This window comes from Musa acuminata, chromosome BXJ2-10 (genome assembly GCF_036884655.1).
Source record: "Musa acuminata AAA Group cultivar baxijiao chromosome BXJ2-10, Cavendish_Baxijiao_AAA, whole genome shotgun sequence".
NCBI lineage: Eukaryota > Viridiplantae > Streptophyta > Magnoliopsida > Zingiberales > Musaceae > Musa > Musa acuminata.
This window is the reverse complement of record NC_088347.1, coordinates 32,644,616-32,665,583: the sequence shown is the minus strand read 5'-3', so window position 1 is coordinate 32,665,583 and position 20,968 is coordinate 32,644,616. Positions and strand designations below refer to the sequence as shown.

Below are 20,968 nucleotides of genomic sequence, written 5' to 3'. Positions count from 1 at the left end.
GGTGTAAGCTTGTCGTTAAATGTAGACACACTGTTTAATTCTTTGTTTCTTATTTAGCTTTGTTGCAAACTCAATTAATTATGAGTCAAATGCAAGTCTAATTCAATTCAGCAGAATCATACCGATAAACTACTAACTGAGTTGATTGAAAGGAAAAGAAATTAATACCTGCTCTCATGTTCACTGCATATGAAAGAAGAAACCTCGAGCGGAATCAGTCCACTGGAAGGATAAGAGATCATAATGGTGACAGGGAGTTTCTTTCCTTGTAAATGAACTGCAGAGCGCCACATTGAATCCTGTTCCTTTTCTATTGCATCAATATAATAACAGGAATATTTATGAGGTTAACGGAAAAGGAAAAGGAATCGACAAGCTAAAGAAGAGATCATTAGTTGAAACTTGGAGTAGAACATCACAAGTGGAGGATACCGTAAATGAACTGCAGAGCACCACACTGAATCCTGGTTCTTCTCTGTTACACCAATATAATAACAGGAATATTTATAAGGTTAACGAAAAGGAAAACGAATCCACAAGCTAAAGAAGAGATCATTAGTTGAATCTTGGAGTCGAACATCACAAGTGGAGGATACTCTGGGTCAACTCGAATCCATCGAGCAAAGCATGAGATGGTCCTGCGTTTCCACCTCTTACCAACCTTGGTGGAGTTTTGAGTGTTGTATCAAAGACCTTATCGGCATCATTTTATTCATTCACTAGTTGGACATATGAACACACAAGTACAATAGGAAAGTAACTTAATGTCTTATTGTGAGGAGAATGTATGCCACAGATGGTAACAACAGATGGGTTCACCGGAAGACTAATTTACATCACTCTTAAACTATACAACATGAAAGAGTGATACCCGGTCATTCTGGATAGGTTGACATTCATGAGGTCTGGCATTTCTCTATCAGCTTTATTCCAGACGCTTCTAGAATATCCAATGCTGCCGAGTTCCATCAACAAATAGCCAACATGGAGTCAGAACTTAAATTGAGCAACTAAAGGTAGCAATATAATTCAGCATTTAACATGAACTTACCCGGCACGTATACTTCTGGTTCAAGGGGTCTGACCACCCCTCTGCTCTGGATCTTGTTCTCAAGTAGGAGCTGCAATTTTCAGATTAACCAAATATGATAACGACTTTGGGATTTTACTAGGTTTCTTGCACTTAAATTTACATGAATTGGGGATTACCAATACTCCAATTGCTGCAGGAATTCCAACTGTGAGAGCCATTGCAGAAGTAGCTTTGCCATCTTCTACCTTTCCGAATTCCAGCAAGGTTGCCCAGTGGTTCTCTGTGGGTCTTCCATCAGGAAACTCTATCTGGACTTCATGATGCAAAAGCACCATATCCTGTAATGAGAAAGGACGAGGTACATGAATCACTAAAACGACTAGCTTTGCAACCAATATCACAACAATGTTCTTTTTAAAAAGAAAAATATGATCTATCAGATTAGTACACACAATGCTCAAAGTATGCTCAGTAATATAACCAGCAAAGCTCAAGTTAAATATTAGAAAAATAAAGCATGATGGAAAATCAGACAATCCATACTTCAAAAGAATAAGATTCTGGAATTCATGCACTTGGGATGGATAAAAATACTTATTCTAAAAGAAAAACACTTGGGATACCTTCCTCAGCATTCATGCACCACTCTCCCACCAGAGAAACAAAATCCAGTAACAACCGGCCAAAGGTATTCAGTAGATGTTCCCAAATTGATTAAAAGATTGTGTGGGCAAAAGTACTAAAATTTTCAGTTCATTCTACAGGATTTTTTATGTCCATGTTGTTTTTCATTTAAAAGATCAGGTTTACAAGGTCAAACCAGACCAACTAGTTAAACCAAATTGTTGTTGTTGTTGTTGTTGTTGTGTGTGTGTATATATATACATGTCATGTGACTCGAAGATTGTAATTGTTTCTTGGACTTGACTGAAAACATGTACTAAACAACAACAATAGTGGATCAGCTAAAACTACTTTAAAGAAAAAAGAAAGCCATGCTACCTGCTCTTTGTTGGTGTAGGCTAGTCGCTCTTCCATGCGTAAGCAGACAACATCAAATGCACTTGAACATGCCACTGGGATTTCTTTACTCTCATGAAGCCCTAGGAACCTAATCCATCATACATAATATTTGAATGAGAGACTGATGGCCAGATCTATTACAACAGATGATAAAGGATGGTGCATGATATATGCTTGTGAACTCAAACTCACTGGTAAACATTGTATTTGGTAATCAAATTACATCAAGGCTATTCAGATATTGAGTTACTAAAATTCGATGGAGATGGTACCAATTAGCAAAAGATGATGCTAATGTCAGTGATGGAATACCACCATATTTAGTGTAAATGACACAAAATAAAATTAATTTATGGGAATAGATGCCAAAACAACAAAAGTAAATAGAGAACTAGAATTGATAGGATGAAAATATAATTCAAAATATGGAAAGAAAAATTAAGTCAGATAAAACATGGTCTAAAGATTTCCTTATCACACACGCCTTGTGCTCATCACTTGACGTCACATCACGTCATTAATATTCCTATATGTAGGCACGGCTTGGCACATTACCTAGTGCGAACACCAATCAGCATAGCATGGCAGATTTAGCATGATGCAGCACTTTACATGCCATCTACAGTGGGGTTCATCATGAGAGCTTTTTAAGATAACTTGAAAAAGTTAACATCAACTAACTTGATAGTTTTGACTGTTCTAGTTGCTGCAGCGTCGTCATTGCAATATTTGAGTATGATCAACCTCTTTATCATTTCTTGCTCATTTTCAGTAGATCCAAGTGTGTTAGTACTAGCAGAGTTTTTATCAGCTAGGAGCTCATTAAGAAAGGAAGCAAATGTTGGCCTCTGAGCTCCTCCCAGCATGGGATGATTTTCAGTCTCAAAGAGACCAATCCTCGCCAGACATGCCATTATCTCACTAAAGCCTGCAAAACCACAAAGTTGTGTAAATGACTAAAACTGTTACAACAGAATAAATAAAATTATAGTGTTCTCCAAGTCTTTTCAGTACCTTCATAACGGAGGGTCGCCCTAAATATGGTTGACGCTTCATTGGTGATGTGATATAAATCCCCGTAGAGCAACGAATTCCGATTTGGGAGACACTCCAATGCAAATGCTGGAAGTTCTGGTAACCTGAATCTCATTGCTGAGTCATACAGTTCATTACCTGCATTAGAAAGAAAATCAAATTTCAGTCCTTTTGCGATACTCTATATGCTAAGCATCAGGATGTGAAGGTTGATCATAATCAGATAGATATTTGACTAAGTAGTTTAGGCTTTGGGTTTCACACATCTGTATTTTCTGAATATAGGATATAAAAATGTAATTAAATAAAAAGTTCATTTATGTACTTAATTAGACAGTAGCTGTCCTGTGGAAGTAAGAGTTCCTTTGAAGTTAATACACCAGAAGCAACAACTTACATAGTAAAATATGAAGCATTTGGATCCAAGGTATAAAATGGTTTATGAAGCATGGATAGTTAGAATTGCTAACCACATCCATATTGTAAACCATTTTTTCTAGCCCAAGCAACCCATAAGATATCATTTTCCCAACTTTAGGATCTAATTTACCACAAAAAGTATCAGAAGCCTTGTATTTAGTGATGATTATTGGTTTCATCAAACTTCAAATATTTCTTTATTGTTGTATCCATGTGGTATCTATCCCTTTTTTTCAAATTTCAACATATCCGTGTAGCTATTTATGTATATGTGTCCATGCTCTCCATATAGTTCTTGCATTTACAAAACAGAAGCAATTATGACACAGTATCTGTAGGAAATATATTGAGAAATGAGGATCAATATTTCACGAAATCATGGTCAAGTAATTACTTTTTGAATACCTTAACAAGACACATCCCCTACTAGACTACAAAAGTTAATAAATGACACATCTGGTGATAAAGTTTCAGTAGCAAATAACTAACCATCAACATGTACAATTTCTCCAAGATACTTGTAAGTGGCAGAATTTCGCCCAGCTCGAAGAGCACCAGCAGGATTCCAACTGAAACATGAACAAAATTACACAATCAAGCTCAAATTTAGTTGGTCTCCAAGAACAAGCCAACCTTATCTGGCCTAAATTCTAAACCTCATAAATCTCTTACATGAGAACAATTTCATGAAAAAGGTAATGTAAGCATAACACAAGCAACAATGATTCATTTAACTCATTCATTTTAGTTGAACCCCAAAGTTTCAAACAGGCATCACTCTATCAGGAAAGTTCCCCGAAGGATGAATCAATTTTAAGAGAAAACAACTAAGTATTTTTTGCACCTCTCTTCGATGAATTCTTGTGCATGCATAATATCTCTACCACAAAGCTAATATTTACACCTTCTAGTGTTATGATTTTGTATATGTAACTTGTAAAAGATAATGCAACGCACTATGTATACTTTTGAAATATGCAAATGTATCCCTTAAAAAGAGGATATATATTCAGAACTATACTACCAGATACCACAATTATACAACTTTTAGTTTTAGCATCCTCAGATAAACTGGGTTTCTTAACGACTTAAGAGGTGTCTACATAAACACAGTTGGAAAGAGATTACAGAAGGTATTCAAAAGATCAGGTTCCCATATATCTCATCACACATACAGCATGATGTGTTGTATGTCCATGTTTAAAGGTCAGAGGTCTAATTAGTTGTGCAAGGTAATTTTAGTGATATTCATCAAGTTACACTAGATAATGTACAACCCCTTAAGGAACAAACTCTAATCATGACCAACTTACCAACTACCAAATTTAGACTTCAGTGCCAACCCTACCAAACTCTTTATGGTGTAATGTAAACATATCCAGGTGTAATTCTAGGTTTAAAGATTCACACCATCCTTCATGCAATTTGTATGAATGAATCATGAACCAAGATATATGCACGGTTTTCCAATTGGCTTACCAGGCATATTGACAACAGCTGGATTGGATTGCAGACCAGACTCCTTGCAGAATGGACTTAATAGAATTAATTCGTTTTTCCAATTATTAAATCAACGTGTTCAGGGAGATATTAAGTTATATTAACATGTTCTTTAGTGTCCTTCCACAAATAAGGGTGATGATGACATCAACACCACTGCAATTGCATGCTAGCAGCAATTGTGACTACAGGCATTGGACGAGCCATCAGAGGCATGTATATGTTTCCTGGGGTTTCCCTCCTGTTCTATCGTCCTTTCATTTCTCCATACCTTAATCAAGTAGATTTAGCTGGCCACCATAAAACCAACACCTAAAGGAGATGCAAGTGGGGCACTTCAAATCCTTACTGTTAACTGCCATGTCCTTTTGCTTTTTCCCGAAAGGTCTTATGACATGTCAAATTAGTTCAATGCTGAATAAGGTATCATATCCATATGCTCAAATACTTATATTTTAAAATAGTTGCACAGTAGAATTATGGAACTTATACATGGTTAACTGAAGACAAGTAACTATACTCATGTCACAAAAATATGACAAATAATAAGTCAGATACCATATTTCCATTTTCAATTAATCTAAACAAAATTGTGGTTAGCTACAATACTCTAACAAGTAGACTAGCAATTATTTTTGTGGCTTACTGTTCTAGAATTATCACCTGAACTTGTATGCTAGTGGGTTGTTGGCAGCAGCAGGAGATGGAAGACCACCACAATACGAAGTAAATGCTTTTATTTTCCCTCCTCTAATATGTGCTTGATTGATCATCTTCATAGCCATCATGTGGTCTGTGCAACCCAAACAATTAGCCTAAATATAATAAAGTACTCACAATTAATAAGCATCAGTGAATTAGTGGATATAAACATGCACATACGTTAACAGAGGCCCATAAGTATACATAAGTGCACATGCTGAGCGATTATATCATTGTAGGTAAATTACTAGTGCTGTAAATAAAATATTAGTAGTGTTTTAAATGATAATATGGTAAGCCTGAATCTACAATCAAATATTACCTATCCCAGGATCAAGGCCCATTTCGCAAAGGATCGTGATGCCAGCAGTCCTTGCCCTTTCATCCAAACTTGACATGGTAGCTTCAACATAGCTTGCTGTGACCATGTGTTTTTTATGCTGCAGTTGGAGTTAAAAAGTAAGCGAAAATGAAACATGATTGGAAACCACTGCACAAATAATTAAATCTGGCCATTGGTAGGTTTATGGTTCACTGCAAATAATTTTCTGAAAAGTCAATTAATCAAATTCATATCAAATCAACAAGCAAGGTTGTTATTATTTCAAAACATGTTTTGACTCATTTTTTCTTCATTATTTTAACTTGTACGACGTCAAGCTGTGGTGCCACAGTAAGGATGCTCCTCTGCAATTTGGATGACCAAGGTTCCAGTCATAGAAAATGCCTCACTACTTGCAATTTAGTGGGAGCCTAAGACACCGGGCTGCCCTTTCTCTGTTGTTGTGTTGATACTCTAACTTTTTGTAAGCTTAATTGTGATGTAGAATAATAAAAGTTTTCTTTAACCAGAGAATAGAATATACAGATTCAATCATTTCATAATTTTCTTTGTTTTGCAAAGGAATTGATCTGATATATACAACATAAGCAAAAGAGCAACAAATATAAAACTGATTGGTATTAACACTAGGCAAGATGTACATGTCTGAAACAAGATCACTATGTGGACCTCTCCTACCAACCCACATTACTCAAAAACCAACAGAACAGACTTTCTTGGGATATTCAGGGTCATGCCAAGCACTATCCAACAACTCAATACTAAAAGGAACACATCCTTCAACTTCATTCGATAAGTGGTCACATGAGTAAAGGAAAGAAAAGTAATAGTAGAAAAAGGAGAAGTCACTGGCTGAGACATTAGTCTGATCTCCACAATAAACTGCATATTACAATTTAGTATGTCCCCTATTTTCAATCTTTGTATGTTACATTCTGTCATTATGTTGTTCATTACCAAGCAGCATAGCAGTCTGTGCTAGTCTGCCAGTTCACTGTAATACAAGGACCAAAATTTGTATCCTCATGAATGCACTTTGATCATAAATTCATAATTATTTGAAATGAAATCTAAAACATTGTAGGACATTTCTATTTCTGTATCAACCAATGGAAAAAAGTGTCATATGCATGCTGCAGTTGCACTTTAATTCTTCTTGTGACTCATCAAATCAAGATATTTGGTGTGACCATCCATCATAAAGGATTCAAAGACCTCATCTTTATTAGCAACAAAAGAATACAACATAAAGTTAATAACATAAAATGAACCTACATGCAACCCACCTTTTGGCTCTCTGTGGAACCATCACTTTACAGGAAACATGTTTTCACATCCTTCTGAGCATTTCACGTTTGCATCCTCTCTAAATTCTAGGAATATCATATTTGATTTTTACATGTTGATTTTGACATGCTGATTTGCCAAATCAAGTACGTTGAGCAGGATGCTTTGATACCACAATTTTCCCTTTTACACTAAAAACAGAAGATGTTTCTTTAAATAGAAACTAAGTTATGAGCATCAGAGGGACTATGTCACAATTAAGATACAGTCAGAAGCAAAGAATAATAAGCTAATTATCATAAGCAGCAAAAGACAATGTGCGGGCAAGAAACTAAGAAAATAGTTGATTCCTTTATTAATGAAAAAGAAAATAATACAAAACTATGGATCTTAAGTGCTGATTGAAGACGAATTCGTATTTAGTTCAGAAAGTACCTCGATGCATGCCTTTGCTATGGTAGCATGAAAACTAGGAGGTAGTAAGCTAAGTACAACATGAACCTGCATGATGCATAAATCCAAGCATAAACACATAGTCATAAGCTAATAGGCAACATAACCATGGTAATACTATTATTAGCATGATGACTGCTGCTATATATTAACTTTGTGCACATGCATTGATATGCTGGCACTGACATGTCATCCATGTGATATCTACATGGCTTGCCATGTGTTCTCCACTTAGGCATATAATAAGACAATAAATTGCAAGCTGATGACTGCTAATAGGCAACATAACCATGGTAATACTATTATTAGCATGATGACTGCTGCTATATATTAACTTTGTGCACATGCATTGATATGCTGGCACTGACATGTCATCCATGTGATATCTACATGGCTTGTCATGTGTTCTCCACTTAGGCATATAATAAGACAATAAATTGCAAGCCGGTCCACTTCCAAGTTCCAACTTAGTATAAGATAGTGACGAAAGGTTCTTTTAAATTATAAGATCCAAGCACTCAAAAGGCAGGATCAAGAAGTTTTACCTGAGATACATACTCTGTAAGTCTTCCATAATCCATTGAATCAAGCTGAATAGCTGTTGCATTAGGAATGCCTTCAATAGTCTGTATAAAGTGATGCAGGTCAGAAATAATGTTTAATATTTGTCCATTTATTTCTCAATACATGCAGTGCACTAGAATGGTAAGCTGAAAGATATGGAGAATCAAAAGAACCATAAAAAAATTTAAACTTTGGTGGTGCAAGAAACAAAATTGATCTAACTCTTGTTCTTGCATTTCGGTGTGTTATCAAAGGTGCACATAAGTATGAAGCATACATAGTGATGATATTCAATAAGGCTCATAATATTTTAGACTCACCTCAGTAAAGCACACAGGCTTGGATAAAGGTTGTCTCATATGTTCATCTCATTGACCTTCTGAAATCACATAGGGACCTAAAAGACCCTTCTCATGTTATACATTTCATTATTTTTTTATCACTAAATGTTTTAATTATGTAACATAACAATATCATTACTGTAGATTTATCATTCTTGCACACTCTAATTGTAAGATTCAAGCATAAGCTTGTTTAAGTGTTTGGTATATCTATGAAGCTCAGGATTTTTTACTTGATCGCTAATTCTATAAATTTGTTGTCATCATTGTGATTCATTGTACAACACATCAACCTTCAAATTTGGAGTACATTTATTAAGCATATATCACAATGTAATACTGTTTGATATAGTAAGAAAATAATAATAAATTGAATGCCCAGCCCCAGATATTAGTCAATGTTATATGCTGTAGTACTTCATCAGTTTCATTTACTTTTCTTTATAGATCCTCATGCTAAGGCAAGACAATCTTGGTTCACAAGCACTTGCCTCAACAAACCTAGGCAATGGTGCCCCTTAAACCTTTAAAATCAGTCAATACCACTGAATCTGGATTGGGCACCCATTAAGTGTTCGTGTAAACAAACTATGAATTCAATTATCAAGCACAAGTAAGAATATCTGATTAATTTAAATTTCATGTTCTACCCATATTCATAGCTTATGTTAAATGTTACCAGAATCAATAGCTGATCTCTTCTCATGCCCTGGAGACACTGTTGGTGCCTTGCATTCATTGGTTGGCCTAGATTTTATATGTGATAGTGACTTCTTAGAACTTATCAAAGTTTGGGAAAGACATGGTCTAGTATCTGTGCAGAGTCACCACGAAAGCAACTTACAGATGCAGTGAGAATTATCATTATTATATTATTATTGCTTTATGTATATGCTGCTTGAAAGATTTAACCCAATATTTATGGAATAGATGCTGCTAACAATTCAGTGTTAGCATAAGTTCCAGAATCATACCTCCTTTGCATCCTTCTCATATAGAGATGCCACAATGACCTCAAACTCTTCAAATTCTTCATTGTCAATGGCCAGGCATGATTTAGTAGAATTTTCATAGGATTTACTCCCCAGTAAAGTTAAAAACTCCACAGCCGGTCGGCATACACGTCCTGCACCCAGAATCAAAACCGCTGGCCTTCTCTTAAGTCCACTTCTATCTTGCATGATACTTTCGCTAACTTTTCCTATCTTCAAAGATAATTGCCTGCTGGAAGCTCCATTTTGATCGCTTTGGTTTGCGATAGAAGTCAGAGAATCCACTATCTGATCCAGGATCACAGTGTCATCAGCACCCACCTGTACAACCATCCACAAGATCCCCCTTTAACTGAGAAAGATAATCAATATCTTAAATTAATGTCAACAAGAAATTTAAAAATGTTATGCAATTTCACAAGAACAAGGGGCAATCTTGGATCACAATGCGCCAGGAGCTACTCATAGTAGAGCTCAGTCTAACAAGTTATTGCAAATGAAGCAAAGAAAGCACTTTTACAAAAACAGCAGTCATTTACCTGTTCCATAAGAGTACCTAGAGTTAGCTGTTCACATGCAACCAAGGTAGTTGTGATCCTTATTCACAACTCAAAAATAATCACTATTGCAAAGCAAACTCAAGTAAAATATGGGAGGATTCTTTGGATTAAAAATTGCATAACTAACAATGAAAAAAATGGTATATAACCCATGACAAATTTTGGAATTCAATAAAGCATGACTAGTACAACATCACTAGTACATTATAGTAACATCATGTGTCAGTAAAAGACAATTTTCCAACATGTAAGATGCCGTTTCCACACTGCATGTACCAGCCAATCCATACCTGGTCATAGGTAGGCCATCATGTCATGGACACATCCCACATGCCAGGGCTCTATCCAAAACCAATGCACATGCCAGCTGCTGGCATGCATAACATGGTATGGTTGTTAGGGATCGAATACATTTCACACCAATGATTAGGCAGCATACATAATGCTTGTGGCACCTAAAACCTTGGTGCATATGAAATACCTGATCCATATAAATGTAATTCGAAATTTGATATGTATTGAACTCTAGGAAAGAATAAAAGGAAGCTTCAGCATATTCGGTACAGAAGCAGATGTAAACCATATGAATTCACCACATCAAGTGAATAAGACAAAATTAGCAAGTCCCAAAATTAACTTGTCCAACTTTTAACATGAAATTTCCATTTCCAGGAAGCAGATTGCCTAAGTCCAGAACAGGAATACCCCCTTAAATTGCTCAAAGTATTTATATGAAATAGACCCAACTAAAAATTTATAAAAGCTAGACCTGTGTCATACATTAACCTCATATATTGATAGGAGAATGGGCATAGCGACATTCAGTTATTCAACTTACTTCAAGTTCTGAGTAGGACATGGACTTTGCACTTTGCCCGACTTCGCACCTAACTAAGTGAAAAGATCCTCCAGCAGCTTCAATAACATCCAGAGCTTCATTAATCAAAAACTGATCAAACAGATGACCACTGAGAGACACCTACAAAATAAGGAATTATAGTTCAAGATATGGACTCAAAGATTCTAACTAAATTGATACTAATTGTGTTTCATGTAGATAGACACTACAAAAAATTCATTTATTGCAAAAATTGTAAACAGTAAAATTTTGAGTTCTTACCAGTATATTGTATTTTTTCTTCCCAGATGAATCATTTACAGGACCAGGTGATAGATCTCTGAAATAAGTGAAGATTTACATCTACATTTTAGCTTTGATATGACATGGTAAATGGAAAACTACATGGATAAACTTTACATCACAGAAAGGTTTTAAACGAAACTATAGAAGACACAGAGACTAATAACTGAAAAAAATATTCACAATAAAGCCATACTTATTTGTAAATTAAAGAATAAAACAAAAACAAATGTTCTTGATACCTCTTCAGTCAAAATGCAAGAAACTTGGAATAATAGAACATTAAGTTTCATTACAGGAAAAGATTCTCTTAACAAGTAAATGATCAACACAATGTTCGTGATTTGCTTATCAAGCATCTCTAAAATTGCAAAAAGAAAAGAAAAGTGAAAGAGCAATAATCTTTCATATATATACAAATATTTAATTGGTACTTATTGTACATTCATCATACTAAGTTATACATCTAATGAAATGCGGTATACCAACTAAGGTTCTCTTTTAAGTATTTCTTCAAAATTCACAGCTACTCTTGTTAATATTGGTTTTTTTCTTTTTGATAATAATGAAAAATACTTGCATGGCAATTGATTTTCTTTTCTTGATGATTATGAGATTATTCTGGAAGGATGGAAGAAAGAGAGTCATTAAATGATTCATAATTTGTATTGATCAGTGAACAACTAAGGGTCGAGGTTGTGCTGTGGGTAAGTGCGAATGCAATAATTGTATTATTGTTCACCTAGCTTGGTAGATGAAGAAAGAGTTGATTGTCTAGTCTTCTTCATATGAAGCAAAATCGAGGAATTCAATATTTATTATTAGTTTGCCATGCCGTGATTGCATATATATGATACTTGGAAAAGGCGAAGGATCAAACAAGTAAAGCACACAAAAAAAAGGGCAGAACACAAGTAAACTAAGCAGTGATCCAAATCAATTTTTATCAACGAAAAATATAATACATTTAAAGCTTACATTATGGTTTTTCTCATTCGGGGGATATATTCATATAAAGAGGTAAGTGAACCGTTATGAGTGATACAGGCCTTCTGCAAGTGTGAAGGGAGTTCTTTAATGTTTGTAGTTGAAACCAAGCTACCAATGAACTGTGATAAAATATCTCCAAAATGCTGAGAAGCCTTCACAAAAATTTAAAAAAGAAAGATGTCAGTAGATGAAGAACCAAAAAAATCTTAAAATTAAGTATAACCTCTTGATGACCTACTAGAACAAGGAAAACCTACCTCTTTTGGGAATTCTGTGGGGAGGATGTCAACAGCTAAACAAATCAGGCCATCACCCGCCATGTCATCATGGTATGAATCAGTGAAGGGGTCATATCTAAACACCAAAATTAACATCTTTTCAATAAAATTTTAGTTGGACAAAAGGAATCTTCCTAAGAAAACTAGGTGATAAACATATGCATAACAATTTATAGACTATATACTAAAATACCAGGTGATAACAAAACAGTAACATTAAGAAGATAAGACATGTAATGTTAGAAGTGCATAAAGATTAGCCAGCAGCAAAGAACCCTACTAGCATTTTTCTGTATCAAAAAAAAAATATTAACAAGCAAGAACACATATTTGTAGACATCTAATATGATGATGTAATTACTCATCTTATCTGCCAACACTGTTAAGTTCTATATTGCACAATATGATCAATAATTCAATATATCTTACATTACTCCATTCATTTGATGAATTTGACACTTCTAACAAAAGTTGCCAATGTTTGATGGCCATTACAAAGCAACCTTCAGTTCTTTCAATAGCATTTTCCAAATGTAAAATAAGATTAGTTGACCTCTTATTTTTCTTGCTGATTCACATAGATTCCATCATGACCAACTTAAACCTCCAATGTTCCCATCAAATTGACTCCAGGAACCAATTAGAGACTGATCTATCATCAGAAATAGGTCCTTGGCTGAACAAAAAAAGATACGCCCAAAGAATTGCACAGCCCAAGCTTGGACTGCATAGGGCTCAATCAGTTTACTTGTGTTGCTCTGATCTTGTCTTTGAGATCTATAAGATACCATATAATCTTTGATCCAGTTATGGATTCTTCAACATGTGATAGAGTCTGATGCTCAAGGCTTTCATATGATGTACTATGCAATTATGCATGGAAGCCAAGGTTCTTTCTTGATCAGTATACATGATGTTCTAGGTTGCCCCAGTCTGAGTACATTTCATTTGTAGAAAATCAAGATCACTACAGGTACTTGCTATATCGATTTTGTGAGGATTCATTTGTCAAAATGTTGTTTCTCCTAATTGTCCAATGGCAGAAAAACAATTTGTTTATTTTATTTTAGTAAGAAATTATTTTCACCAAAAAATGAAGAAGAATGAAAAATTCAGGAAGAAAACATCAATTCACCAGTCCCTGATGAATAAACTAATACATTAGCATTCTAAAACTATATATACAGTTAAAAACTAGACAGTATTAATAAAAGTAGGGCATGACATGAAATCATCAGCAAAAATCAAAATGATTTAACATGGATTAAGTCTGTCTCTAACTTCTTAGTGAAAGAAATAGAAAGAAGAACTACCTGAAGAAAGGCCTCTCTATTAATGTTGTTTGATTAACAAATTCAAGCGACCCTCCAATATCACATGTAATGTCAGAAACTCCAACGAGTGGGCATCCTTTCTTCATTAATTCTTGCAACTGTAAGGTAGTCAACAACCGAGGAAATCTTCTCTCCCAATACATACAATTCACTAGCCAGAAAAAGAGAAGCTAAACTATAACATTGCATGTCAAAAAATGGAAAATTTTGATAGATGATAGTATGGTACAATAGGAGGCATACAGAAGCACAAGTAAATATTATATGAATTTCCAAAAAAGCTTTTTTGCTTCAAGTGTTCACAGCCTTCCCAAGAGAAGCAAGACTTGTTGATCATTGTTATAACTTGTAAGATAGTTCCATGGTTTTCCTATAAAAAATGTTGCAAGCATGTTATGGGTTCTACATTAGTACCAATTACCAAACACTGTTCTACATTAGTATCAAATGTAACTGGTGCTGTGATAATTTTTCTTACAACTAAGACTTCTCAAATCTTTATCTCACAAATCCTACCTAAAAAAACCTTTTCAAACCTCTGTTCCAGTCGCCTTTTATTCGTCCAGATCAATCCATACCTAATACAAAACTCAATATATGACTATAACAACTAAAAGAATACGTGAAAGCACATCCAAAACTACTTAGAAAATTACATGCAACTCAAATCCTTAATCGGAACTCATGGAAAGCCTATCTGGAACCACCTCATGAAACGCAACCACCACAAGTCAAATGCTCCTATAGTATTAGTGCACTAATAAAAGAATCAATCAAAGTTCACCATCAGCAAGGACTACGACAAGAAACTAGGCCTAAAGAAGTGTAACCAACTAGATGATTCCTTAATTGGACACTAGAGTGCAAGTATATGAACAAATAATACTACTTAAAACAGACCTGTATAAAATTTGAGAGCAAGAACACCCTTGCCAAGTTTTAAAATCAATCATAACTTAAGTTACATTTCCTTCCATTTAAATGTCAAGCTTCTTATCCTACTTTTGTTATTCAAGATAACTTCTCTCTACTCAAAAGGAAGATCGTGAAAAATCCAGATATGCATCTGTCTCCTTGTACAATTGGACTTTTGGTCTTCTAAAGATCATTTTCAAGTTTCACTTACGAAAGAAATTAGTAATAGCTTAACTTTTTTTTGCACAATATGAAATTTAAAATCTATTGACTAGTTTATTGTAGCTCTCATCTTTTTCAACTTACAAATTTAACATACAGCTAAGTTTCTACCACTTGACATACTGAACTTCGCATTGTAATACCAACAACCACAAAACTGTAAATCCCAACCAGTTGGTGTCAGCTACATGGATTGAACTCCACAAAAATTCGTATTCTTAGCTAAATTAAAACTTAAAAAGTATTTAAATATTTGCTTATGGTTTCTAATAAAACTTTTTAGGTTTCCTTCTACCTCTCATCATGCCATTAATATTAAAGGTTTCGCATTGTAACACCATCTACCTAGAAAACAAAAATGCAGTAGGAACTTTAGATAGCACCTCAATGCCCAACTTTAACTAAACTGCAGAGGTGAAGCAATTTCTGCTGTCTGTGCCAGTTCCATCTACGAAATTTCGTTTCATCAATTACAAATAGGAAAACATACATATTACTTGATTAATCAGAAGATATAATAGAATCTTACCTATGACAGATGCATATGGAGCAATTTTTTCATGAAAAACAGGATAGTAATGATCTGGATGTGCATAATAGTCTGCCTGCATAAAAACATACATTCTTCATTTGTTTGGCACACAAATTCAATTCTGTCTTTGGAGTTTACAGTTGACAAAGGTAATTTGATACATCTTAGGAACTAAAAGTATTGAACAAAGCATCCAAATCAACAATCATTTAAAATATTCATTTATACAAAAAGAATTGTGAGTTGAATTTATATTCATAAACAATTATGTAGTTCCAACTGATGATAGAATTCGAGAAAATAGAACCACTCCAAGGTAGTATGAATATGTTCTACGATTGTAAATGTTGTCGTTTTAATCATCATTGTTATTTTGTGTTGTGTGCTGTTGTTGTTGTGTTGATGATGGCGATGGTGTACAGAAATAGTAATGTAATTTTAGAATGAAAATAAACTAATTCAGTAAACAGCAATGTAATTTGGTAAGGCCTAAAATTTTATGATTTACAAATTCTAAAGATTTGCAAATATTTTTGTTAACTTTCGAGACTGATACCTTGAGACCCAAGGGAATATATCAGATTAATAACGTATCAGTTATGTTCAATAAATTTGCAGCATTTGATGCACCTATCAGCTATCTTATTTTCTTTAAACATAAATTATTCTCACATTGATGTTAATCCTGGTTACAACAATGGTTACAGCTAACTTATTTTCATTAGACATGATTTAGTCTCACACTGATGGTAACTTTGGTTACCTTATACCAATGGTTGGGAAGAAACATAACTTGGTCAAATTAATAAATCTACAAAAAAATTGGGTTGTATGCTTACATTGACAACTCACAATTTTTTGTTAGTTTCTTTATGAATATGACAGTAACTTGATTGTGACTTCAATTAGGCTCCTAAGGTATATCACCCAGAAGGTCTAAAGGCCAAATATACTGAAATAAACAGCGGGTAGAAATAGAACTAAGATTCTAGTCCATTCAAATACGGATTAGGAAAAATTACATAAGCAAAAGGTGGAAGAATTATATAAAATAGTAGTAAGTAGTTCTTCCAGAAACAGAAAGAGATGTACCTTATTGAAAGTTTTTGTCGAATCCTTTGGTGCAACCATATCTTGACAAGTCACCACACAGCCATAGACTTGAAAAACTCTCCTTCTTGATCCTGAATGTTGAGCATGGTCCTTAGCCTGCAATTTAAAGAAAAACAAAACTGCAGTTCACAGAAAGCAAAAGGCTGATATAGAACATACATTAAGTAATTCATCCAGAAACTACTAGAGAGAAGAAGACCACCAGAAGTAGCATACAATATGAGATTTCCATGTGCCACTTCTGGAGCACAATTTCATAAAGGAGGGTGAATTTGGTGCAAGGAAATCATGTTGGTTTGTCTTAAGACTTGTTATGTTCAAAGATGACACTCGGGGAAATCAGATAGAAAGGGAATTTGATGGGTTTGGTTGAGTTCGATTAGGTTTTTGTGACACCACTCTGTTACAGCATCAAGTCATAGACAATAAGTTCATGAAATAAGTTCATGACTCATCAAAACTAATATTGTATAGTTTGTCTCGTCAATCTACAGAAAATTGCATTCACTAAAGCATATCACCAGAAATTTGCTAGACATCTTCACAACTTGCTTTGAAACCTGAAGCTAGTCATTATGCATTGTTATCTGTCACATCATCTCTCTAGAGTGCTATCATAACATATTTGAAAACTAGTCATCATGGAAAGGTTTACCTAGAATGTAAATTCTGAGGATAGTTGAATTATTTTCCAGGAGTTTAGTGAAGCTCCATACTCATAATAATGTCCACTAAAGAAATAAAATTTTCTGCATATACCAGTAAATGCTTGCTTACTTAGTTCCAAAAAAATGGTTTCATGGATAAAATTGTCACTACTATTTTATGCGAATTTTTGCTACACTACTAGTGAAACAAGCTAAACCAAATAAGTTTTCACTCGAACAACAGAACTGAAATGGGACTGGTCCAGTAGCAAGAAAACTGATTTTTTTCCGTCTATTTAATAGACATCCCTAGCCTGGGTGAAGGAGAGTTGTTTCAGGAAGCTGATAATCACCATGAGATTTTTTTTAATCTTATATGAAGATGGAACTATAATGATTACTTTTACTCTTGGATTGACATATTGACTAGTAGTATTGCCATCAACGAGCTCAATGCCAGAAAAAGATCTAAGTAACTGACACCAAATAATCAAATTGCTATGTTTTACAGCAAATCAATAAGTAGACTGTGGCAAACTGTAGGTTTTTATACATATTAATCTGTATCAGCTCTCACCTTATCAGGGAAACTTTTACAGAACCATTACTTTATGATCTTTACTAGGGAATGAAGCTTTCCTTCACAAAAGTATAATTAGGTCAAATGATTTGCACCATAAAATATGTATTAAAAATTTCAGAAGTATAACTTTTTTGTTCTCAGTTGAAGCTACCAAAAGCTGATGAAGCAAAACAAAATTCTTTCAATATCAAGTAGATGAACCATGATAATATGTACTCCTTGGAAGTATATTCAAACTAAAGGACAAACATGGAAAGGAAAGAGCAATAAGTACCAGACCAACAATTTCTGGAAGTTCCTGAGCATCAACAAAGGTATGAGGTAAGAGCTTAAATATCTCCTGTGCACCCTGAGAAACTACAAAACAAGAATATCATATGCAGAAAATATAGCTTAGTAAGAATCAAGAAAAAATTTAATGCTCAGTTGTAATTTACTTCTAGACACCTTAATAAGGGATACCCAGTGTAACTGTCAATAGTTGTGAATTCATTCTAGTAAAAAAAATACAATTAACAACCCTAGTAAAAAAATAGTAAATTCATTCTAGATACATTACCATTTCCATCCCCAGTAAATACAAAGACTAAGGGTGAAATTCCAGATGGCAGCCCCAGTGTTGCTATTTCTTCACCAACAGAAATCACTGCAGCCTTGGCCGCAGCAAGGGAAGAATACATATGAGAGGCCCCCAGAGACAATAAGGGTGTTGAATATCCAAGATTCAAGTATCCTGTACACGAGGAAATCCATAAGTCAAGCCATAATCACAGATCTACAAAAATATAGCCAGAAGGAACCCTCATTTCAAAAGATAGGCCACTAGTCAAATTCAGTGTAGTTACATGTTCATAAACAAATTATATTATTATCTGTAAGGATAATATTAACGTATAAGTCCGTAAGGCATCAATTTACTAACTATATCACTGCAGATGGTGGTGGCAAGTTTTATGAAATAACGGCAACTGACTTTGGAACCAAAAAAGGTACTCCATTTTTCAATCCTAAGAATGAAGCAATTAGATTGATATATAGTCCAGTTCCATGTCCAACAATGCAAAGTCACAATGGAATTTCTACTCAAAGACTGGTCTATATATTTTTAAGGAATCTTCTTATCATCAGCAATTGACAGAGGAAAAAGGAGGTTTAATATCAGTGAGATGATAAATCAAATCCTCTTACGTTGTCCAAGCCCATGTAAAAAGTCAATTAGGCCAGCTCTGCCAGCAAATTTTCCAAATGCAAGCAGTCTTTTCCCACTATCTCCAACTATAAGCTCGTAGTCAAACAAGGAAACTCTTTCTGCAAGAATCTGTAAATCAAAGAACAAAATCAAGCCCATAACTGTCACCAAGTAGGAACTAAGGAATCATGCATATCGTCAAGCAGCTACCTTATCCAACAGCGGCATGTTTTCTCTCTGCGCCTTGTGGGTGTGGGAGAAGAAGGCATAGGCTCTATCAGGAAAAATCATCTCCAACTGCGCCAGCCAAAAAATGAACCTCACACATTGCAGCGATCAAGACGCAGGTATATGTCAAGAACCAACTGAATTGCTATCACTCTGACCTTTGGTTGCTTGATCCCTATGATCAGGCCACATTCCGAGAGATCATCCGATACCTCACACCCTACATCCTCGTACTGCGCGTCATGAAAAATCCGCTTCGTGCTCGGCTGCACGATGATCCGCTCGACTCCGCTCTGGCCCTTCCCGCTCAGCAAAAGGCGAGCGCAGTGGGACGGCGCCAGCGGCGCTCTCCTCTCCCATATGTTTATCGACTCCGCGAGGATCCCAACGACGCCATTCCCCAGCAAGCTCCGTTCTCCCTGCGGCCATTGCAATCTCCAAGAAATCAGAACTAACAAGACAATCGAAACCTTTCGATTAGGGCAACAGTCTCAAGAATCTCAGTAAGTTCGTGCATACGCCGTCCGGAGCTGCCGATGCCGCCATGGAGACCCAAAGATGACGAACAGAAGCGCACGGTCAATCTTGGGGGGGAGATTCCTGCAAAGGGAGCTCCTTAAGATCCCTGCAAAGGTCAGAAAAAAAGAAAGAAGAGAAGTACGAGAAGGTCGAGAGAGACGATGATTTGGCTCACGATGGGAGAGACGATATAAATAGGTGGCGTTAATGGAGATCATTTGAAAGAAGGGAAGGGACCGGCGAAAGAGGGGGGTGAACGGTGGCGGTGAGGTGGAAGATATACTTGATCTGGTTCAAAGTTCCAACATCTACGGACCCAACTATATGCACCAATAAAAAAGGGCCCCGAAAGATACCCAAACAATCGCAACAAAACCGTTGTCGCACGTTTTCATCTACTTGGGTATTTTTTGTGGGTTCGCGAAGCGGCGTCCGCCAGGCGCAGCGGTACCGGTTCATCTCGGTCGGGACACGTTGGCTTTGTGTGTGTGCGTCTGTCTTTGGGATCGACAGATGGGAAGAAACCTGGGTGGGATGCGAGTGGGATTGGATGGATTCGACACGGTGGAACGAGTGATGAGCCGAGAGAAGTATGGTTTTTGAGTTGGGAGGTCGGAGAAGACGAGGATTCGCTGTGGGAGTGGCAACCACCCACTTTGGGTTCGGGTGGAACCCAGAAAGACGTTTCACGTGGGAGCGAGGCTCGAGCGGGGTCCATCGGACGACCTCCGAGACGCGCGGGGACAGGTGTCGATCTCAGAATCGCGGGTAACGGGGGATGAATCGTGGGACGGTGGGCGTGTTTTGGGTGTTCGGCAACATCGTCGGTACCTACGTAAGTTGGGTTCGGTCGGTGGTGGTGGGAGAGCTCGTGATTCGTAGTTATGAGTCGAATCCAACATTCCTCGGAAAGTGGAATTTCCTGCCTTCATAATCACCTCTTGGTTGGATATGATTGAAATATAATATTCCTTATAAAGGGGCAACTTCCTTCGTCGTGATCTCATGCTCCAGTCAACCATTT

At 35.9% G+C, this 20,968-nt stretch overlaps 1 protein-coding gene across 3 annotated transcripts; it reads right to left on the bottom strand.

The window, feature by feature from the left end:
• Nucleotides 1–680: 680 nt before the first annotated feature.
• On the bottom strand, nucleotides 681–20,221 carry LOC103969029 (alpha-aminoadipic semialdehyde synthase). 3 transcript variants are annotated; one of them, XM_009382436.3, is made up of 26 exons: nucleotides 20,105–20,221; nucleotides 19,945–20,025; nucleotides 19,584–19,844; nucleotides 19,408–19,494; nucleotides 19,197–19,326; nucleotides 18,568–18,741; nucleotides 18,283–18,365; nucleotides 16,758–16,874; nucleotides 15,663–15,738; nucleotides 13,976–14,147; nucleotides 12,642–12,738; nucleotides 12,373–12,536; nucleotides 11,374–11,431; nucleotides 11,092–11,232; nucleotides 9,676–10,014; nucleotides 8,342–8,422; nucleotides 7,779–7,844; nucleotides 6,036–6,153; nucleotides 5,675–5,804; nucleotides 4,001–4,080; nucleotides 3,071–3,229; nucleotides 2,738–2,984; nucleotides 2,036–2,144; nucleotides 1,210–1,371; nucleotides 1,052–1,121; nucleotides 681–955 (listed from the first exon to the last, which is right to left on the bottom strand). In XM_009382436.3, the coding sequence occupies exons 2-26, from the start codon at nucleotides 19,969–19,971 to the stop codon at nucleotides 897–899; spliced, it is 3,207 nt and encodes a 1,068-aa protein (XP_009380711.2). In that variant the 5' UTR covers nucleotides 19,972–20,025; nucleotides 20,105–20,221; the 3' UTR covers nucleotides 681–896. The 3 variants fall into 3 exon arrangements, with proteins under 3 accessions (XP_009380711.2, XP_009380713.2, XP_064985830.1); XM_009382438.3 differs by having other exon boundaries at nucleotides 20,120–20,186; XM_065129758.1 differs by lacking the exons at nucleotides 19,197–19,326; nucleotides 19,408–19,494; nucleotides 19,584–19,844; nucleotides 19,945–20,025; nucleotides 20,105–20,221 and having other exon boundaries at nucleotides 18,288–18,365; nucleotides 18,568–18,710.
• Between the last annotated feature and the right edge of the window lie 747 nt (nucleotides 20,222–20,968).